The sequence below is a fragment of the Babylonia areolata genome, chromosome 3, assembly GCF_041734735.1.
Source record: "Babylonia areolata isolate BAREFJ2019XMU chromosome 3, ASM4173473v1, whole genome shotgun sequence".
Classification (NCBI taxonomy): Eukaryota; Metazoa; Mollusca; class Gastropoda; order Neogastropoda; family Buccinidae; genus Babylonia; species Babylonia areolata.
In genome coordinates, this window is record NC_134878.1 from 23,878,178 (window position 1) to 23,893,897 (window position 15,720).

Genomic DNA, 15,720 nt, shown 5'->3' on the forward strand with positions numbered 1-15,720 from the left:
TCAGAGGCATGCGCTGAGCGTATGTGCATGAATATGACTGTACTTGTGCCTGATTTTCTTTTCCAAGTGGGTTTATGTTGTTGTTTTTTGTTTGTTTCTTCAGGATCTATGGGAACAAAATACTACTGTTTTTCAGCTCTGATAAAGCCCTGTATGGTTGGCTGGGCAATAAGCAACCAAAGATAGAGATAACAGTGTAGATGTGTGGGTATGCATTTGTATGTGTGTGTGTGACTGAAGCCTGACAGTGACACAGGAAAAAAAATGATGAGCACCTAAAGACAGCTCTCTGTCAGCTCTACCCAGGGACTCAGCCAGATGTGTAAGTGACTGTTTTTGTAAAGTAGTTTTTTTGTAACCGAAGATAAGTGCTGTAGAAGTATACATATCAATCAGTAGCAACCGAGAAGAGGCGAGATGCAAGTGCATGTTTCCCTGTGTGACAGTGATCAACCTGCACACCAACAGCTGCTCCAGGATGCTGGGCAAGCCGGAGAACACACGCTTCCTGCACCTGGGGCTCTTCCAGGGGGCGGGGAAACCCAAGCAGAAGATGGACGCGGAGATGATGGCCTCAGACAACCCCCTGCTGGAGACTACTTTTGTGGACCCCATCCTGTTCTGCACGGCCTTCAAGAAGAACCGCTTCTACATGTTCACTCAGAGGGAACCCGACGACACTCACGCGTATGTTGGGACTGTTTGCAGACATGCCTATCGTTCCAGAATAGAGAATAGTTTTTTACGGCAAAAAAATGTAAAAACTGATGGTGGTTCTTGATGTTACAACCACATTGGGGGTAGGGTGGCGATTCAAACAGCTGGAACCTTTTCTTCATGGGTGGACAAATTGGACAGCAGATGAAAAGTTGTAACTTGGACAGTGTATATATGATTATAAAGAGCATGATGTGTGGGAGGTTTTCATGTACATTACTGAACCAGAAAGGAACTAACAAATAACAGCAGTGTGTAGATTCTGTTGTACAATGTTTGAAAGTAACACTGAGAATTATGAGCTTTTAAATACTTTTTTTTTTCAAATCCCTGATTGCCAAGATATGTTGAACATTGTATTGATGAAATCAGGAATTTACTGAAGACAGTTCACAGAATATTATAGAACTCCCATGTTGGTGTTTGCAGGGCTGATGCAGAGAGAGACATCTTCAATGAAAAGCCCTCCAAAGAGGAGGTTCTGGCAGCTACACAGGTACCTGTTCAAGTTTAGTTGGGGGAGGGGGGGGGCATTGGGAGATGTGTGGCCATGGTCGACCTGTAATCTTGACCATCATGTCATGCACTAGATACGTGGCCATAATATCATGGTTGTCTCTTGGGAACTGAGGATGGTGTCTTGGTGATAGTTGTGCCATCATCGGTGGACATACATGTGGCTTTGGAACCCAGAATTCAAAGCATGCATGTGGTTGCAGATGGGGCATTGAATGCCAGCAGACAGGGCAAGGGCAGCCTAAATATACGTTGCCAGTTACAAGATATATAGATATATATATATATAAACAATGAGGCCAGGTGAACAAATGATTAACAAATAGTAAAGAGTGGTAATTTTCTCCATTCAGTTGCATACCTTGAAAATGGAGAGTTACCACTCTTTACTATTTGTTTTATATATGTATATATGTTTTTTTAAGTGAAGATAGATAATTCTTTTGGAATCAGATTTAGTCAGTCACTACGGTTGTGGATAAAGGAAAGAATGCTGTATATTTTCTTATTATTTTACATAAGTATTCACTTTATTTGGTACATTTTCGCACATGAGCCTTGGAGGCATCTGCAATCTGTGCTGCATAGTTTTCATGATGATGATCTGTTCATTGTTATTCTGCGTTTGATTGCACAGAACAGTTGTCATTTCATTCCCGGTTTGTGCACCTAATCTTGACACATCCCCTTGTTGTTTACAGGATGCAGCCTACATACGTGTGTCGGACAGCTGCACGATACACACCACCATGGGTGACATACAGTGCAAACTGTTTGCCAAAGAGTGAGTTCAGGGCTCTTCTCTAATCTCTGTTTCCTTGCCTGTCCAGGGAATGAATAAGTGAACAGAGTAAATCAGGATTCATTTCATGCAGTCATGCTAACCTGGAAAAATTCTTTGCCTGAGTTGAGGGCCCAGTGTCAGATCATATCATGTCAATATGAAGGCCCTCAGCCCTGTAAGGCCTTTTGCCCGCTGAAAATGGGGGGAAGTGAGAGCCCCCATAATTGTATTGAGAGATTTTTATAATCTAATAGTGCGCAAGGCTTATTAATGACACAAGGCTTAACTTCTGCCCCAAATACTGTACCTGTACTTGTACCTATTGTTGAGAGAACCCGAGGTAGAGGGCCCTTACGGTTGAGATTGCGCCATAATTTTAGCTCAATTGGCCAAACGAGCTAAGTAAGTTTGTGACCTGATACAAGTCTTCATCAGATACAAAACATTAGTGTCAAAGAATCGATAGACAGACAGAAATACAAAAAAAAACTTAGCTGTATGAAGAGCACAGGATCAGGAGTCAAGATGGCTGCCAGAAAAAGAGGGTGCTAGTCAGGGATGCATTGGGGAGGTAACCTACTTTGGGAGGTTATCGGCTGTAGCTACTTTCGTTTTCTCTGCATAGGCAGGTAGTAGTTTGCACAGGTCAGGTGTCAGACCCCTGCCGGAGTCTCCACAAGTGGGTCATGGTAAGTGTGTTACTTAAACGTAATTTTAGGAAGAAAATTTCCTAAAAGTGAGAGAACTGTTTCCAGGGCTGGAAAAGTTATAGAAATATGTTTTGCCCTTCATGGTATGGAAGTCTTGGAATATTCGTTAACCATTGACCATCACCATTCAACAAAGAGCTTTATGCTATTTAGGAAAACAAATGTATTCAACTAAGGACTTTCATGAGTTTGCAGAGGGCTGAAATTACTTCGGTGCTCATCATTGTATTAGCTGAAGATGATTATCATTGATGTTGAGGAATGAGGATATTAACTAGACATGTTGGTTGCATCATTGTCTGGTCAGCCAAAAGCATGGAAGGTTGTTCAGCTTCTGGTCACTCTTGTTCTTGCGCTCTGCCTACCCACAGAGTTTTGTGATACCTGATCAATTTTGCAAATTTTATGGAAATAATTTGTTCCAATTATGGATTGTTTGGTGGAGGTTTTCCATACAATTTGTAAGTTAAAAAAAAACTTTAAGTTTTAATTTTCATGATTGTAAAAGAAGTATCCATACGTGAGGAAAACATTATTAGATTTTCCGAGATAAATATATTTTTGGGCAAAAAAAAAAAAAAAAGTTCCTAAGATAGACATTTTCCATGTAGTTGTAATTAAAAAAAATATATATTGTTTTTACATTTTAAAAATATTTTTTATTTTTGTGATTTACCTTAGGGAAGGAGGATTGAATTTTAGGTCTTTTTCTTAGTTCAATCTGATCTTTTGGTGAAGGATGGAATTGTATTATGATTTTGTCATGAATAATGGAATTCTAAAAGGAGAAAATTTTCATGAAAGTGTCTGATAGTGTTTGGTGTTAATCATTTTGTATCAGATTTTGCCTCCCACCAAAATGCATGTTTGTTTTTTTCCTCTGTGACAGGTGTCCAAAAACGGTGGAGAATTTCTGCGTGCACAGTCGCAACGCTTACTACAACAACCACCTGTTTCACCGGGTCATCAAGGGTTTCATGATACAGACTGGCGACCCGCTAGGTATAGTGTCTGCACTGTCTTTCTCAGTAGTTTCTTGTCCATTCACTACAAGGGGATTTATACATGTATGCATTCATTCATGTCAACACACCCATACACACACTCATACTGTGTGGGGTGATGGCCTAGAGGTAACGCGTCCACCTAGGAAGTGAGAGAATCTGAACGCACTGGTTCGAATCAAGGCTCAGCCGCCGATATTTTCTCCCCCTCCACTAGACCTTGAGTGGTGGTCTGGACGCTAGTCATTCGGATGAGACAATAAACCGAGGTCCCGTGTGCAGCATGCACTTAGCGCACATAAAAGAACCCACAGCAACTAAAGGGTTGTCCCTGGCAAAATTCTGTAAAAAAAATCCACTTCAATAGGGAAAACAAATAAAACTGCACACAGGAAAAAATACAAAAAAATGGGTGGCGCTGTAGTGTAGCGACACACTCTACCTGGGGAGAGCAGCCCGAATTTCACACAGAGAAATCTGTTATGATAAAAAGAAATACAAATACTTTGGGTACGGAGATTTTTTCACGGATTGGACAAGGTGTGGGGGTTGTTTATTGCAGCACAAAAAAAAAAGAAGAAAAAAAAAGCTGACAGTGGAGTGATGGGGCTTCGGATGGAGGAGGCATCAGTCATACTACCAGTAAAACTTATTATAATAAGCTACCATCACAGAGTGGCATATGACCTCAGTCACTGATGTCACAAATTGCCAGAAACTCTAAGAAACACCTTGAACATTGCTGAACTGTCCTTTGTGTTGTTATCGGTCTTGATGTAGGAAAAGCTTTTGATGGTGTTTTTTTAATGACTCCACATTTTGTTAGTAACAGAAGGTAACTATTTTTCTCATGAAGATGAAAACTGCCTCAGGTTACATTTGAGTTCAAACGGAATGTAATGTACTTTTCCTACGTAACGGGCAGACCAGTGAAATGGAAGTTTAAATTCATTAAACTCAGATTTAACACATCATAATCCATTGACTTATGCTGAGTGAACAGTGGTACTGAGAAAATAAGGTCATGAGACGTGGTCAGTGTGTAAATGCTGCCCTGGTTTGGACGCATTACCACAAAAAAACAGTGGACAACCAACATTTCCCACCAGTATGTGCTGGTCAAATAAAATACAATGATTTAAGGAAATGTATTGCTTTGAAGATTCTGTCCACAGATAGGCTTACATGATAATTTCCAGATAAATAATATTTTGTACAGTAATACCAATATTATAAGTAGATATACACACAATAAAAGTATGTGTACTGCTAACAAATACATGTGAGCAAAAATGAATTCAAAAGAATACCATGAAAGCTGGGATCTGACAAGTTCAGAACCATATCATTAATGTTCTCAGTAGCATATGTTAAACATCTTTTCTTCCATTTCCTGTCTTTGAACAAACTTTCCCTTAGTAATCAAAATTCAGTATTTTGATAACCCCAGCAATTTGAACATTGTGTAAAATACTAAAATGAAGACGTCCCATATAGCACACTGCAACAGGTAAAGGGAGGTTATCAAAATTGTTTCCCTTAGACCACAACATAAACAGATCATGTCTGAACTAGAAGGTTACAAAGGTAACTGATTTGTAATTAAAAATGAAATAAAAAACACCATGAAACTTTTTATTTGATATTGATGTGAAATGTTTGTAGTATTCTGATACAGTTTTATTTATTAATTCGCAGGCAAGAGTATTTGCAGTACACATTCTCTGGAAAACAGGAGTATTTGTTGGTGACTTTGAGATCAGAGATATATGTTGAGGTCATATCAGTTGTATTGTCCTTTAAGAGCACAAGCACGGCAATGACAGATGAGTCTGACTTGAGATCAGCAGACTTCCACAGTGGCTTCATGTGAATGTCTGGTCTGTAGTGGCTTTTGTTTGTCCCCTGTTTTTCTGCCTTCTCTCCCCCTCCAGACTGGCTAGAAGTCTTGCCTCAAAGGTGCTATCTGTTTAGTTGTCAAAAACAGTAGGTAAAAACTCACACATGAAATCCACTTGTAGATACAAGTGGATGTATGAGTTATTGCCCATGAATGCAGAAGATGAAGATTTTTTAAAAATAAATATTTAAGCACACCTCTCTGTGTGTTGTTAACACTGTATGTGCAGACTCTGACCCTCTCTCTTTGTTGTTATGTGTTGTTCGTGATAAAATGTGTATGTGCCTTGCTGAGAGGATTTTTCTTGCTGAGATAATAAAGTTATTCTGATTCTGATATGTGCACACTGTCTCCCTCTCACCGAATTGTTAGTGGCAAACACGCTGGTGGTGTAAATGCATATATATTTATGCATGCATATGTTTTTTTTATTGTAAACACCTGGAGTTCTCTGTCTGGGGAGGTGTAAGCATCAGTCAACATTTTTATTATCATTATCTGCGAATTCCATCCCTCTCTCTGTTAGTGGTTAACACATTGTATGTGCAAATTCCATCCCTCTGTTAGTAGTTAACACAGTGTATGTGCAAACTCCATACCTCTCTCTGTTAGTGATTAACACAGTGTATGTGCAAACTCCATCCCTCTCTCTGTTAGTGATTAACACAGTGTATGTGCAAACTCCGTCCCTCTCTCTGTTAGTGATTAACACAGTGTATGTGCAAACTCCATCCCTCTCTCTGTTAGTGGTAAACACAGAGAATGTGCAAACAACTCCATCCCTCTCTCTGTTAGTGATTAACACAGTGTATGTGCAAACTCCATCCCTCTCTCTGTTAGTGATTAACACAGTGTATGTGCAAACTCCATCCCTCTCTCTGTTAGTGATTAACACAGTGTATGTGCAAACTCCATCCCTCTCTCTGTTAGTGGTAAACACAGAGAATGTGCAAACAACTCCATCCCTCTCTCTGTTAGTGATTAACACAGTGTATGTGCAAACTCCATCCCTCTCTCTGTTAGTGGTAAACACAGTGAATGTGCAAACTCCATCCCTCTCTCTGTTAGTGATTAACACAGTGTATGTGCAAACTCCATCCCTCTCTCTGTTAGTGGTAAACACAGTGAATGTGCAAACTCCATCCCTCTCTCTGTTAGTATTTAACACAGTGTATGTGCAAACTCCATCCCTCTCTCTGTTAGTGGTAAACCATGTTTGTGCAAACTCCATCCCACTGTTAGTGGTAAACACAGTGTTTGTGCAAACTCTCTCCCTCTCTCTGTTAGTGGTGAACAGTGTTTGTGCAACCTCTGTCCCTCAGTTAGTGGTAAACACAATGTTTGTGCAAACTCTGTCCCCCTCTCTGTGTTAGTGGTTAACACAGTGTTTGTACAAACTCCATCCCTCTCTGTGTTAGTGGTTAACACAGTGTATGTGCAAACTCCATCCCTCTCTGTGTTAGTGGTTAACACAGTGTATGTGCAAATTCCATCCCTCTCTCTGTTAGTGATTAACACAGTGTATGTGCAAACTCCATCCCTCTCTCTGTTAGTGATTAACACAGTGTATGTGCAAACTCCATCCCTCTGTTAGTGGTTAACACAGTGTTTGTGCAAATTCCATCCCTCTCTTTGTTAGTGTATAACACAGTGTTTGTGCAAACTCCATCCCTCTCTTTGTTAGAGGTTAACATGGTGTTTGTGCAAACTCCATCCCTTTCTCTGTTAGTGGTAAACCATGTTTGTGCAAACTCTCTCCCTCTGTCTGTTAGTGGTGAACAGTGTTTGTGCGAACTCCGTCCCTCTCTCTGTTAGTGGTAAACCGTGTTTGTGCAAACTCCATCCCTCTGTTAGTGGTAAACACAGTGTTTGTGCAAACTCTGTCCCCCTCTCTGTGTTAGTGGTTAACACAGTGTTTGTGCAAACTCCATCCCTCTGTTAGTGGTTAACACAGTGTTTGTGCAAACTCCATCTCTCTGTCAGTGGTTAACACAGTGTTTGTGCAAATTCCATCCCTCTCTCTGTTAGTAGTTAACACAGTGTTTGTGCGAACTCCATCTCTCTGTCAGTGGTTAACACAGTGTTTGTGCAAATTCCATCCCTCTCTCTGTTAGTAGTTAACACAGTGTTTGTGCGAACTCCGTCTCTCTTTCTGTTAGTGGTAAACAGTGTTTGTGCAAACTCCATCCCTCTGTTAGTGGTAAACACAGTGTTTGTGCAAACCCTGTCCCTCTCTCTGTTAATGGTTAACACAGTGTTTGTGCAAACTCCATCTCTCTGTCAGTGGTTAACACAGTGTTTGTGCAAACTCCATCCCTCTCTCTGTTAGTAGTTAACACAGTGTTTGTGCGAACTCCGTTCCCTCTCTCTGTTAGTGGTAAACAGTGTTTGTGCAAACTCCATCCCTCTGTTAGTGGTAAACACAGTGTTTGTGCAAACCCTGTCCCTCTCTCTGTTAATGGTTAACACAGTGTTTGTGCAAACTCCATCTCTCTGTCAGTGGTTAACACAGTGTTTGTGCAAACTCCATCCCTCTCTCTGTTAGTAGTTAACACAGTGTTTGTGCGAACTCCGTTCCCTCTGTTAGTGGTAAACACAGTGTTTGTGCGAACTCCGTCCCTCTCTCTGTTAGTGGTAAACAGTGTTTGTGCAAACTCCATCCCTCTGTTAGTGATTAATACAGTGTTTGTGCAAACTCCGTCCCGCTCTCTGTTAGTGGTAAACACAGTGTTTGTGCAAACTCCGTCCTGCGCTCTGTTAGTGGTAAACACAGTGTTTGTGCAAACTCCATCCCTCTCTGTGTGTGTCAGGCAATGGGACGGGTGGAGAGTCGATCTGGGGCGGGGAGTTTGAGGACGAGTTTCACCAGAACCTGCGGCATGATCGTCCCTACACGCTGTCCATGGCCAACGCTGGGCCCAACACTAACGGCTCTCAATTCTTTATCACCGTCGTTCCCTGTGTGAGTTCTCACAGCTAATGTTTCTTTTGTTTTGTTTTTTTTTTGTTTTGTTGTGGGTTTTTTTCTTTTTCTTTCTTTCCAACAATATTTGTTTTTGTTAACTGTTTGGGAGCTTCTCTTGGACATATATTGTATGTTTTAATGTTTACGGATTGTAACGAAATGTCTTTTTTGTGTGTGTGATCAACTGTATGTGCATCTGTGAATGCGGTGTGGTTAGTACAAAGTTCAGTGGCGTAACATGGCAATATAATGATACACACACACACACACACACACACACACATACATACAGTGAACCTTACACTTAATGTAATGAATCATTTCTAACAGATGTGTGTGTGGTGTTTTCAGCCATGGTTGGACAACTTAATAATGTAATGAAATAATTTGTTAGGTGTGTGTGTGGTATGTTTTATGCTGTGGTTTGACAACTTATTTATAATGAATACTTTCTAGTGTTTGGTTTGTTTTCAGTTGTGGTTTGACAAAATAATAATGTAATGAATCATTTCAAACAGATGTGTGTGGTGTCTTTTCAGCCATGGTTGGACAACAAGCACACAGTGTTTGGTCGTGTGGTGAAGGGGATGGAGGTGGCTCAGAACATCAGCAACGTCAAGGTCCACCCGAAGACAGACAAACCCTACGACGAAGTTCGCATCATCAACATCTCTGTGAAATGACACCGTTGCAGCATAGTAGTGAACATTACCACAGTTACTTCACTGTTGACTGGCTTTCAACAGTTTGAATTTTCAGTTTCAAGGAAGTGTCAGAGCATGTGGACTGATCTATATACTGGCTTTCAACATCAGATTAATCTGCATGAACTTCGTCAACTGTTCTATTCGTCATCATCACCAGTTGTTGATGCCTCTCAGCTGTTTATAATAGTTCAGCTGTTATTACAAAGACAAAAGGAGATTTGAGGAAAGCAGGTCAGTCAGTGAAAATCAGCAGAATGAAATCAGAAGACAGGAAAATGAAAGAAGAAAAGAGTTGTTTTTTTTAATTTTAAAAAAAGAACCAGGCATTACCATCACCAGATGCTCCAAGTGACTCCACAACAGCATGAGTTCAGTGGCTCAGTGGATAGATTGCCAGACTAGGAAGTGAGGGGCCTGGAATCAGTTCATGCAGAAATCTGGATATGTATTCCTACCTGCACTAAACCTGGAGTCTTGATCTGGGTGCTGGTTGTTCAGTGGAAACAGTTAACTGAGGCCCAATGCGTGACAAACATTGAGCACACTACTGTAGCTGCTCTTCACACAATTTGCATGAATAGTGTTAGACTGGTAGAGATAGAAATACACTGGCACATCCCAACCCAAATGCTTCCACCTCAAGATCAGCTTTTTTAAAAAACAAATTCATTTATTTTAAATAACCTTTTGTTCATCCATCTTCGGTTACCAAACATGGTCAGACACAACAATCGACATGAAAAATATTGACATTCACAAGGTCATTACCAGGCATTGATTTCATGTCCTTGTGAATGTCAGCATTTTTCATGTCAAATGGTGTATATGACCATGTTTGGTAACCAAAGATGGATGAACATTGATGTTAGGTCATGAGGAGGCCACACACCAGAAGAGATCCAGCACTGCGGTCACTTTGGTGGTGGTCAGTTGTGCCTGTTTTGATTTAACATACACAGGACACCACCTATTATTCCCCCAACAGATGACAATAAGTGCTCAGTCTTGCTCCATGACTAAGCGGGCATTCCCCTAAGACTGGTGAAGATGGTGTGATTGTGGGCAGCAGGACTTGAGTGGCATAGCTGTGTTAATGAAGAGGTATACAGTATCTGTGCTGTTTCATGAAGAGTGGTACCTCATTGCATGTAAAGGACCATGCTGTTGCCTTTGTTTACATGGGATGTAAGAGGACATATATTGCATAACATGTGAGGATGGATTTAATGATTGCGTGGTTGGTGTTTGCAGTATCTGTCAGCACATGGCAATGGAATTGTTTACAGTATAGTGTATTATAATGTCATGTGTAACTTCATGCATGATGTAATGTCCATTTGCACAGACACAAAAAGGCAGCTTTTAACTATACATTTATTGCAGCTAGATATGCATAGTGTAACAGTAGAGAACATAAGGCAACAGGACCAACAACTGCCCCCACTCCCCAATCTCTCAGCCACAGTCCAGCAATGACCAAAATGTCTAGTTGGTTTATGTTAGTTTAGGAATTGGGACTTTTTTCTTTTTTTCACTACACACTATTGTTGGGCAGGTGAACTACATATGCTGTGTTGCTGGCATACACTGTTTAATGACAGTAAAAATGTTAATTTGGCATATTGACCCACAGCATATCCAGAAATGAAAATGAATTAAAATTGTGCATTCAGCTAAACAATAGTTTCAAATAGCTGCCTCTATTTTAATGAGGACTGCTTTGTTGAATTGCTATTTTAAAAACTTTTTCTCCAAAGTGTCTTCCCCAAGAAACTGTAGATGAGGAGGAAATGTGACTTTAAAAAATGTGAAAGAGGAAAGGACAGATGAAAAAAACCTTTCCACCACTATTGTCTAAAATTCAGTGCTGCAGATAGACTGCAATTTCAGGACAGGATCATTTGAATTCATGTCTTGGCAGGGGCTAAAAAAAATGAGGTACATGTGATTATTGGTTTTGCATATATATATATATAGTTTATTATTCTAAATGGCTACACATCCAATGCAACTGATCAACAATAAATGCAGTCATTTAATATAAAAAGAAGCAAAAACCTCAGGCCTGCAGTGCTAGTTTTGCAGTGGAGCAACAGCCCCATAGTAGAGTTCCTGACAGTCTCCTGATTCAAATCAAAGTACCAGAATTTTTAGTCCCTACACTACAACTAGTGTGGCAGTCTAGGTGCTCATCTTTTGGATGGGACAAACCTAGGTTCCATGTGCAGCACATATATAAAAAGAACCCACGGCAACTAGGAAACTGACCGGCAGAATTCTGCAGATACAAAGTGGGGATGTGAGAGGGACAAACAAGAAAGCATACCGAAGCAAGGTGGCCACAGGAAAACTCCTGGCGGGATGCAGAGGCAACACCCTGTCAGTGGGGCTAGGGGGAAAAGCCCCTTGAAGCTGACAAAATAGTATATAATTATCAGCACTTATGTATGCTCCCAAACACAGAAATGAATCATGGCTTGCTTTCCTCCCCCTCCCCCCCAATGCACGCTTGTGGTTAAGAGTCTCAATTTGATCAAAACGACTTGGTAAATGACTCTCAGATTGAAGTAATGCATGCATCTGGCACAAGAGTTCGTTGGATCAAAACATGAGAAACCAGTTCCATTATTGATATGGATGAAATCAAGGTGGTGGCCATTTTTTATCCATATTCTATCATCAGATACACCAGATTTCTACAGAACTCAGGAACTGCCTATGGGTTTGTTCAAAAGGCGTTGACTGTATACAAGCCTAAGTTGGTGCAAAGCTTACAAAAGCCGCATAAAGAATGTGCATCGCCTATTTCTCTCAACTCACTGTATGCGCAGCAATCGTATCCAAGACACTGAAAAGCGCATTTATACATTTCCGCGTAGCTCTCACATCGTTGTATATACATGTTTATACACACACACACATGGACCAAACCAAAAAATGGTGGTACACGATGAACTCTTAAGAGAAAGCAGCCCCCCAATCCATTAGAGACAGTTAAGGTGAATGTTCACAAACTGCCTCTCAACATAATACACCTGACATCCATTTTTTTTTTTTTTAAATTAAAAAAAAATTAAAAAGCTGATGAACACTGAACACAAAAGAATGTTGCCTGCAGGAAGCGGATATTTTAGGAAAACTAAAGGTTAGTTCATTCAGTGAAACTGGAACATTCCCCTACAATTCTGAACAGGGAGGGAGGGAGGGAATTCTATTCTAAACAAATATCTGCTCTGCTCTATTCTACAAGCCATTTTTTTGTTTGAATAGCTTATACACTACTAAAAGTAATTTGCATGAACAGCTTACACCCACAAATAATAAGCCAATCACTGTGTCAAATTAAGCACTTAACCTTTTTACTTCACTAACTTACTCCATCTGTAAGTCCATTTGATGTGTACATTGTCAAAAACCATGCAGACTCTTATCTGCCAAAGCACCATTTTGAAACTACATACAGTACCACTCCAAAGTGGATAATCAAAACACATGGAATGTACAGTGTCACATCAAGAACTTTGATCTGTCATGGTGATCACAACAACAAAAAGTGTAGATACACTGGTTGCAAAATGCCTGTCAGACAGTCAAACAATTCAAATAAACAAGGTCAGCAAAATAAAAACAATTCACTTCTAGTGTGATTCAAGTAAACTAAAACAATTTAAGCTTTATAAACCCAACATTACAATTATAAATCCTGCAGCATAGTACTGATACATGTAGTTCATATGTATGCGTATTAGGAACATATAAGGGATGCAGTACACTGAGAAAATGAATTCATTTCTGGTAAAAGATCAGTGTATATTTTGTTATGTGGCATGGATATAAGAATTGGCATTTTCTTAAAAAGCGGGGGGGGGGGGGGGGGTAGAAATAATACATGAAACAAGAATATTTGAAGTGCATCCTTAGCTACCCCCAAAAAGGGTGGAAGAGGGGGATAAACATGTTGCCAGTTGTTTTTTCTTGATGTGCATAAAATTCTGTCTGAGTATTCGCTGGTGCCAACAAATTACATCAGAATGTCATTAAAAGTTATTAAATGTTTCATTCAAACATATCAATCACAATAATATATATTTATAAATAGGCTTGTTGAACAAATAGAACAGTTAGTAAAAAAAAACAAAAAAAACCCCAACTATTTCTAGTTTTCAACAGCATGCATTCTTCAGAACTGCTTTTACAATAGCCTTTTAAAAAATATATAATTAAAGTTCATAGCAATACAAACAGAAAACTATGTGTGTGGAAACTGTGTAAAGCAATATACAAAAAACAACCACTCAAAACAACAATAAAAATGCAGCTGTCAAATATACATCAATATCACAAATAGTTTGACCATAACTGTACACAACTTCTTTTGTTGGGTTTTTTTTTGTTGGTTTTTTTTTTTTTAGTGGGAGGTGGGGGAGGGGGGGCGAACCACATCTATTACACTTAATGTTAGGAAAGTCTGGTCCCTGTGCAAACATGGAGCAGCATTTGTCCTGTAACTTTAATGGAAGCCACCTGCTAATGAAGTAGAGACATCTCTCTCTTTGACAGGCAATATGCATAGAGAAAAACCAGCAGCACAGGCTCTGTTTCATGCCCTCAAATGCTCTGGCATTATTTATGATGGACAGCAAATGCAATGATCAGTGTCAGCATTTCTAGGCCAAATCCTGTACAATGCAAATTCAAAGACTGAATTTTTCATTTAGCTTGATGCAAATTGATAAGCAAAGTTTCTTTTATATATACAAATTCCTTACAATGCAGAATCAAAAGTTGTTTCCCCAACACTACATTTACATGTATGATGTATCAATAGCTAAAAGCATCTTTCAACAGGAATCAACTGATGTCAACACAATGAAAATACAATACACAATTTCTTAACTTAATTTGCACATCTCAAGTAAGGTGTCTGAACCTACAGGCTCACTATGCCAAGGGAACTAGTGAAAGAAATGCCAAGTCTTTCCAAGGAAATGCAGAAGAAAAAAGAAATGATCAAGACATGTGGCTTTTACTTTGGAAGCCAGAGTATCAAGTTTCAGTATGTACAAATGTGAATAAAGAAATACCAATTTTAAGGTTACTTCTTTTTCTCCTGCAATAGTTAAAAGAGTCTCATATACAAACTGACAAATGTACAAAGTATATATATATATATATATATGCACACACACATACATACATAGACAAAACAATCCTACCAGATAAAACATTTCAACTGCATGAAAAAGTTTGTTAAGAAATGCATAAAGCGCAACCATTAAACAATGCAGAATATTTACCTCCAGTGAAATAAAATATACAGCTGCATCCATATATACATAAAGAAATCACAACTATACATGATCAAAAGCAAGAAATATACACACTATTCTATACAGTTCAGACCATACACAGCATTTTGCACAGTTAGTAAAGTGTAGCCACTTTGATACAGCCTTCACCACTCCCCAAAGTCCAACATGATTTCAGCGACGCGGGTGAAACTTGGAGAACAAGCGTGTGGAGGAGGAGGAATGTGAGGATCGTCCCCGCCGAAAGGAGGCCTGCACCGTGCGCACCGTTGTCATGGGAGACGGTGCAGGGCTCTGGGAATGTGTGGAGAGGAACTGGGAGTGGACATGTCCAGTTGTCGTCATACCTCTGTCTCTGGAATGACGATCTCTAGTGGGAGGGTCAGTGACGATGGCATCCGCTGTGCGGCTAGTGAGCGGAGCTCCTGTGGACATTGCAAAGGTCTCAGTGACTGTGCTGGGTTTGGTTGTCAGCGTTTCATCTTCACTGCAGTTCATTTCGTTATCATTTCTTCTACAATAAAGTAAACCTGACTGATATAGCTGACACAGAAATCATTCATCTCTTTGAGTTCCCACTCCGCCCGCCCTCCACCCCCCAAAAAGAAGAAACTGTGTAACTTAGATGTATTTTGATTTTCCATACAGATAAAAATACTTCAATTTGAATTGCACTTAAACTTGAATATGAATACATCACTGTCTGATTTGACACCACATGAAAATGGAATCATCACTTTTAAAGAGGACAGCTCTCTTTGTAGAAATACACTGCTCAATATGATGAGCTGTAAGTTGTTTTGTAATCCACTACCATAAATTTATGTTCTGTTCATATTGTGTGCTAAAAACTGCACACAGAATGCTCCTTGGATCAGCAGAGAAGGTCACTAGACAGAATTCGCCATTAATACTGGATGACTGCACCACAGAAATATAGGTCAAGCAAAGTGAGGGTTACAAGCACAGCAGGTGAGATAGACAATAAGTTAATGGAAGGATTAAAATGTACCTTGTAATATGTGAAAACTGTATCTGCTATTTATGGCCAGTACAAAGACAACACAAACTGCATGCAAAATTAATGTCAACCTTGTGTTGCCACATT

The 15,720-nt window shown here is 39.7% G+C and overlaps 2 protein-coding genes across 15 annotated transcripts in view; one reads left to right on the forward strand and one right to left on the reverse strand.

Annotated features, from left to right (window-relative positions):
• LOC143279865 (peptidylprolyl isomerase domain and WD repeat-containing protein 1-like) overlaps positions 1–12,351 on the forward strand; it is a 27,489-nt gene extending 15,138 nt beyond the window's left edge. The window contains exons 11-16 of the mRNA XM_076584145.1: positions 447–687; positions 1,147–1,213; positions 1,935–2,017; positions 3,617–3,729; positions 8,442–8,593; positions 9,136–12,351. Of these exons, the coding sequence (XP_076440260.1) occupies positions 447–687; positions 1,147–1,213; positions 1,935–2,017; positions 3,617–3,729; positions 8,442–8,593; positions 9,136–9,279 (800 nt within the window). The 3' untranslated portion in view covers positions 9,280–12,351. The remainder of the gene's footprint in view (positions 1–446; positions 688–1,146; positions 1,214–1,934; positions 2,018–3,616; positions 3,730–8,441; positions 8,594–9,135) is intronic.
• The window catches only part of LOC143279864 (uncharacterized), an 83,189-nt gene continuing 78,127 nt past the window's right edge, over positions 10,659–15,720 (reverse strand). For all 14 annotated transcript variants that reach the window (XM_076584134.1, XM_076584132.1, XM_076584137.1 and 11 more), the window contains one exon: positions 10,659–15,037. In XM_076584134.1, coding sequence (XP_076440249.1) covers positions 14,954–15,037 — 84 coding nt within the window. In that variant the 3' untranslated portion in view covers positions 10,659–14,953. The remainder of the gene's footprint in view (positions 15,038–15,720) is intronic.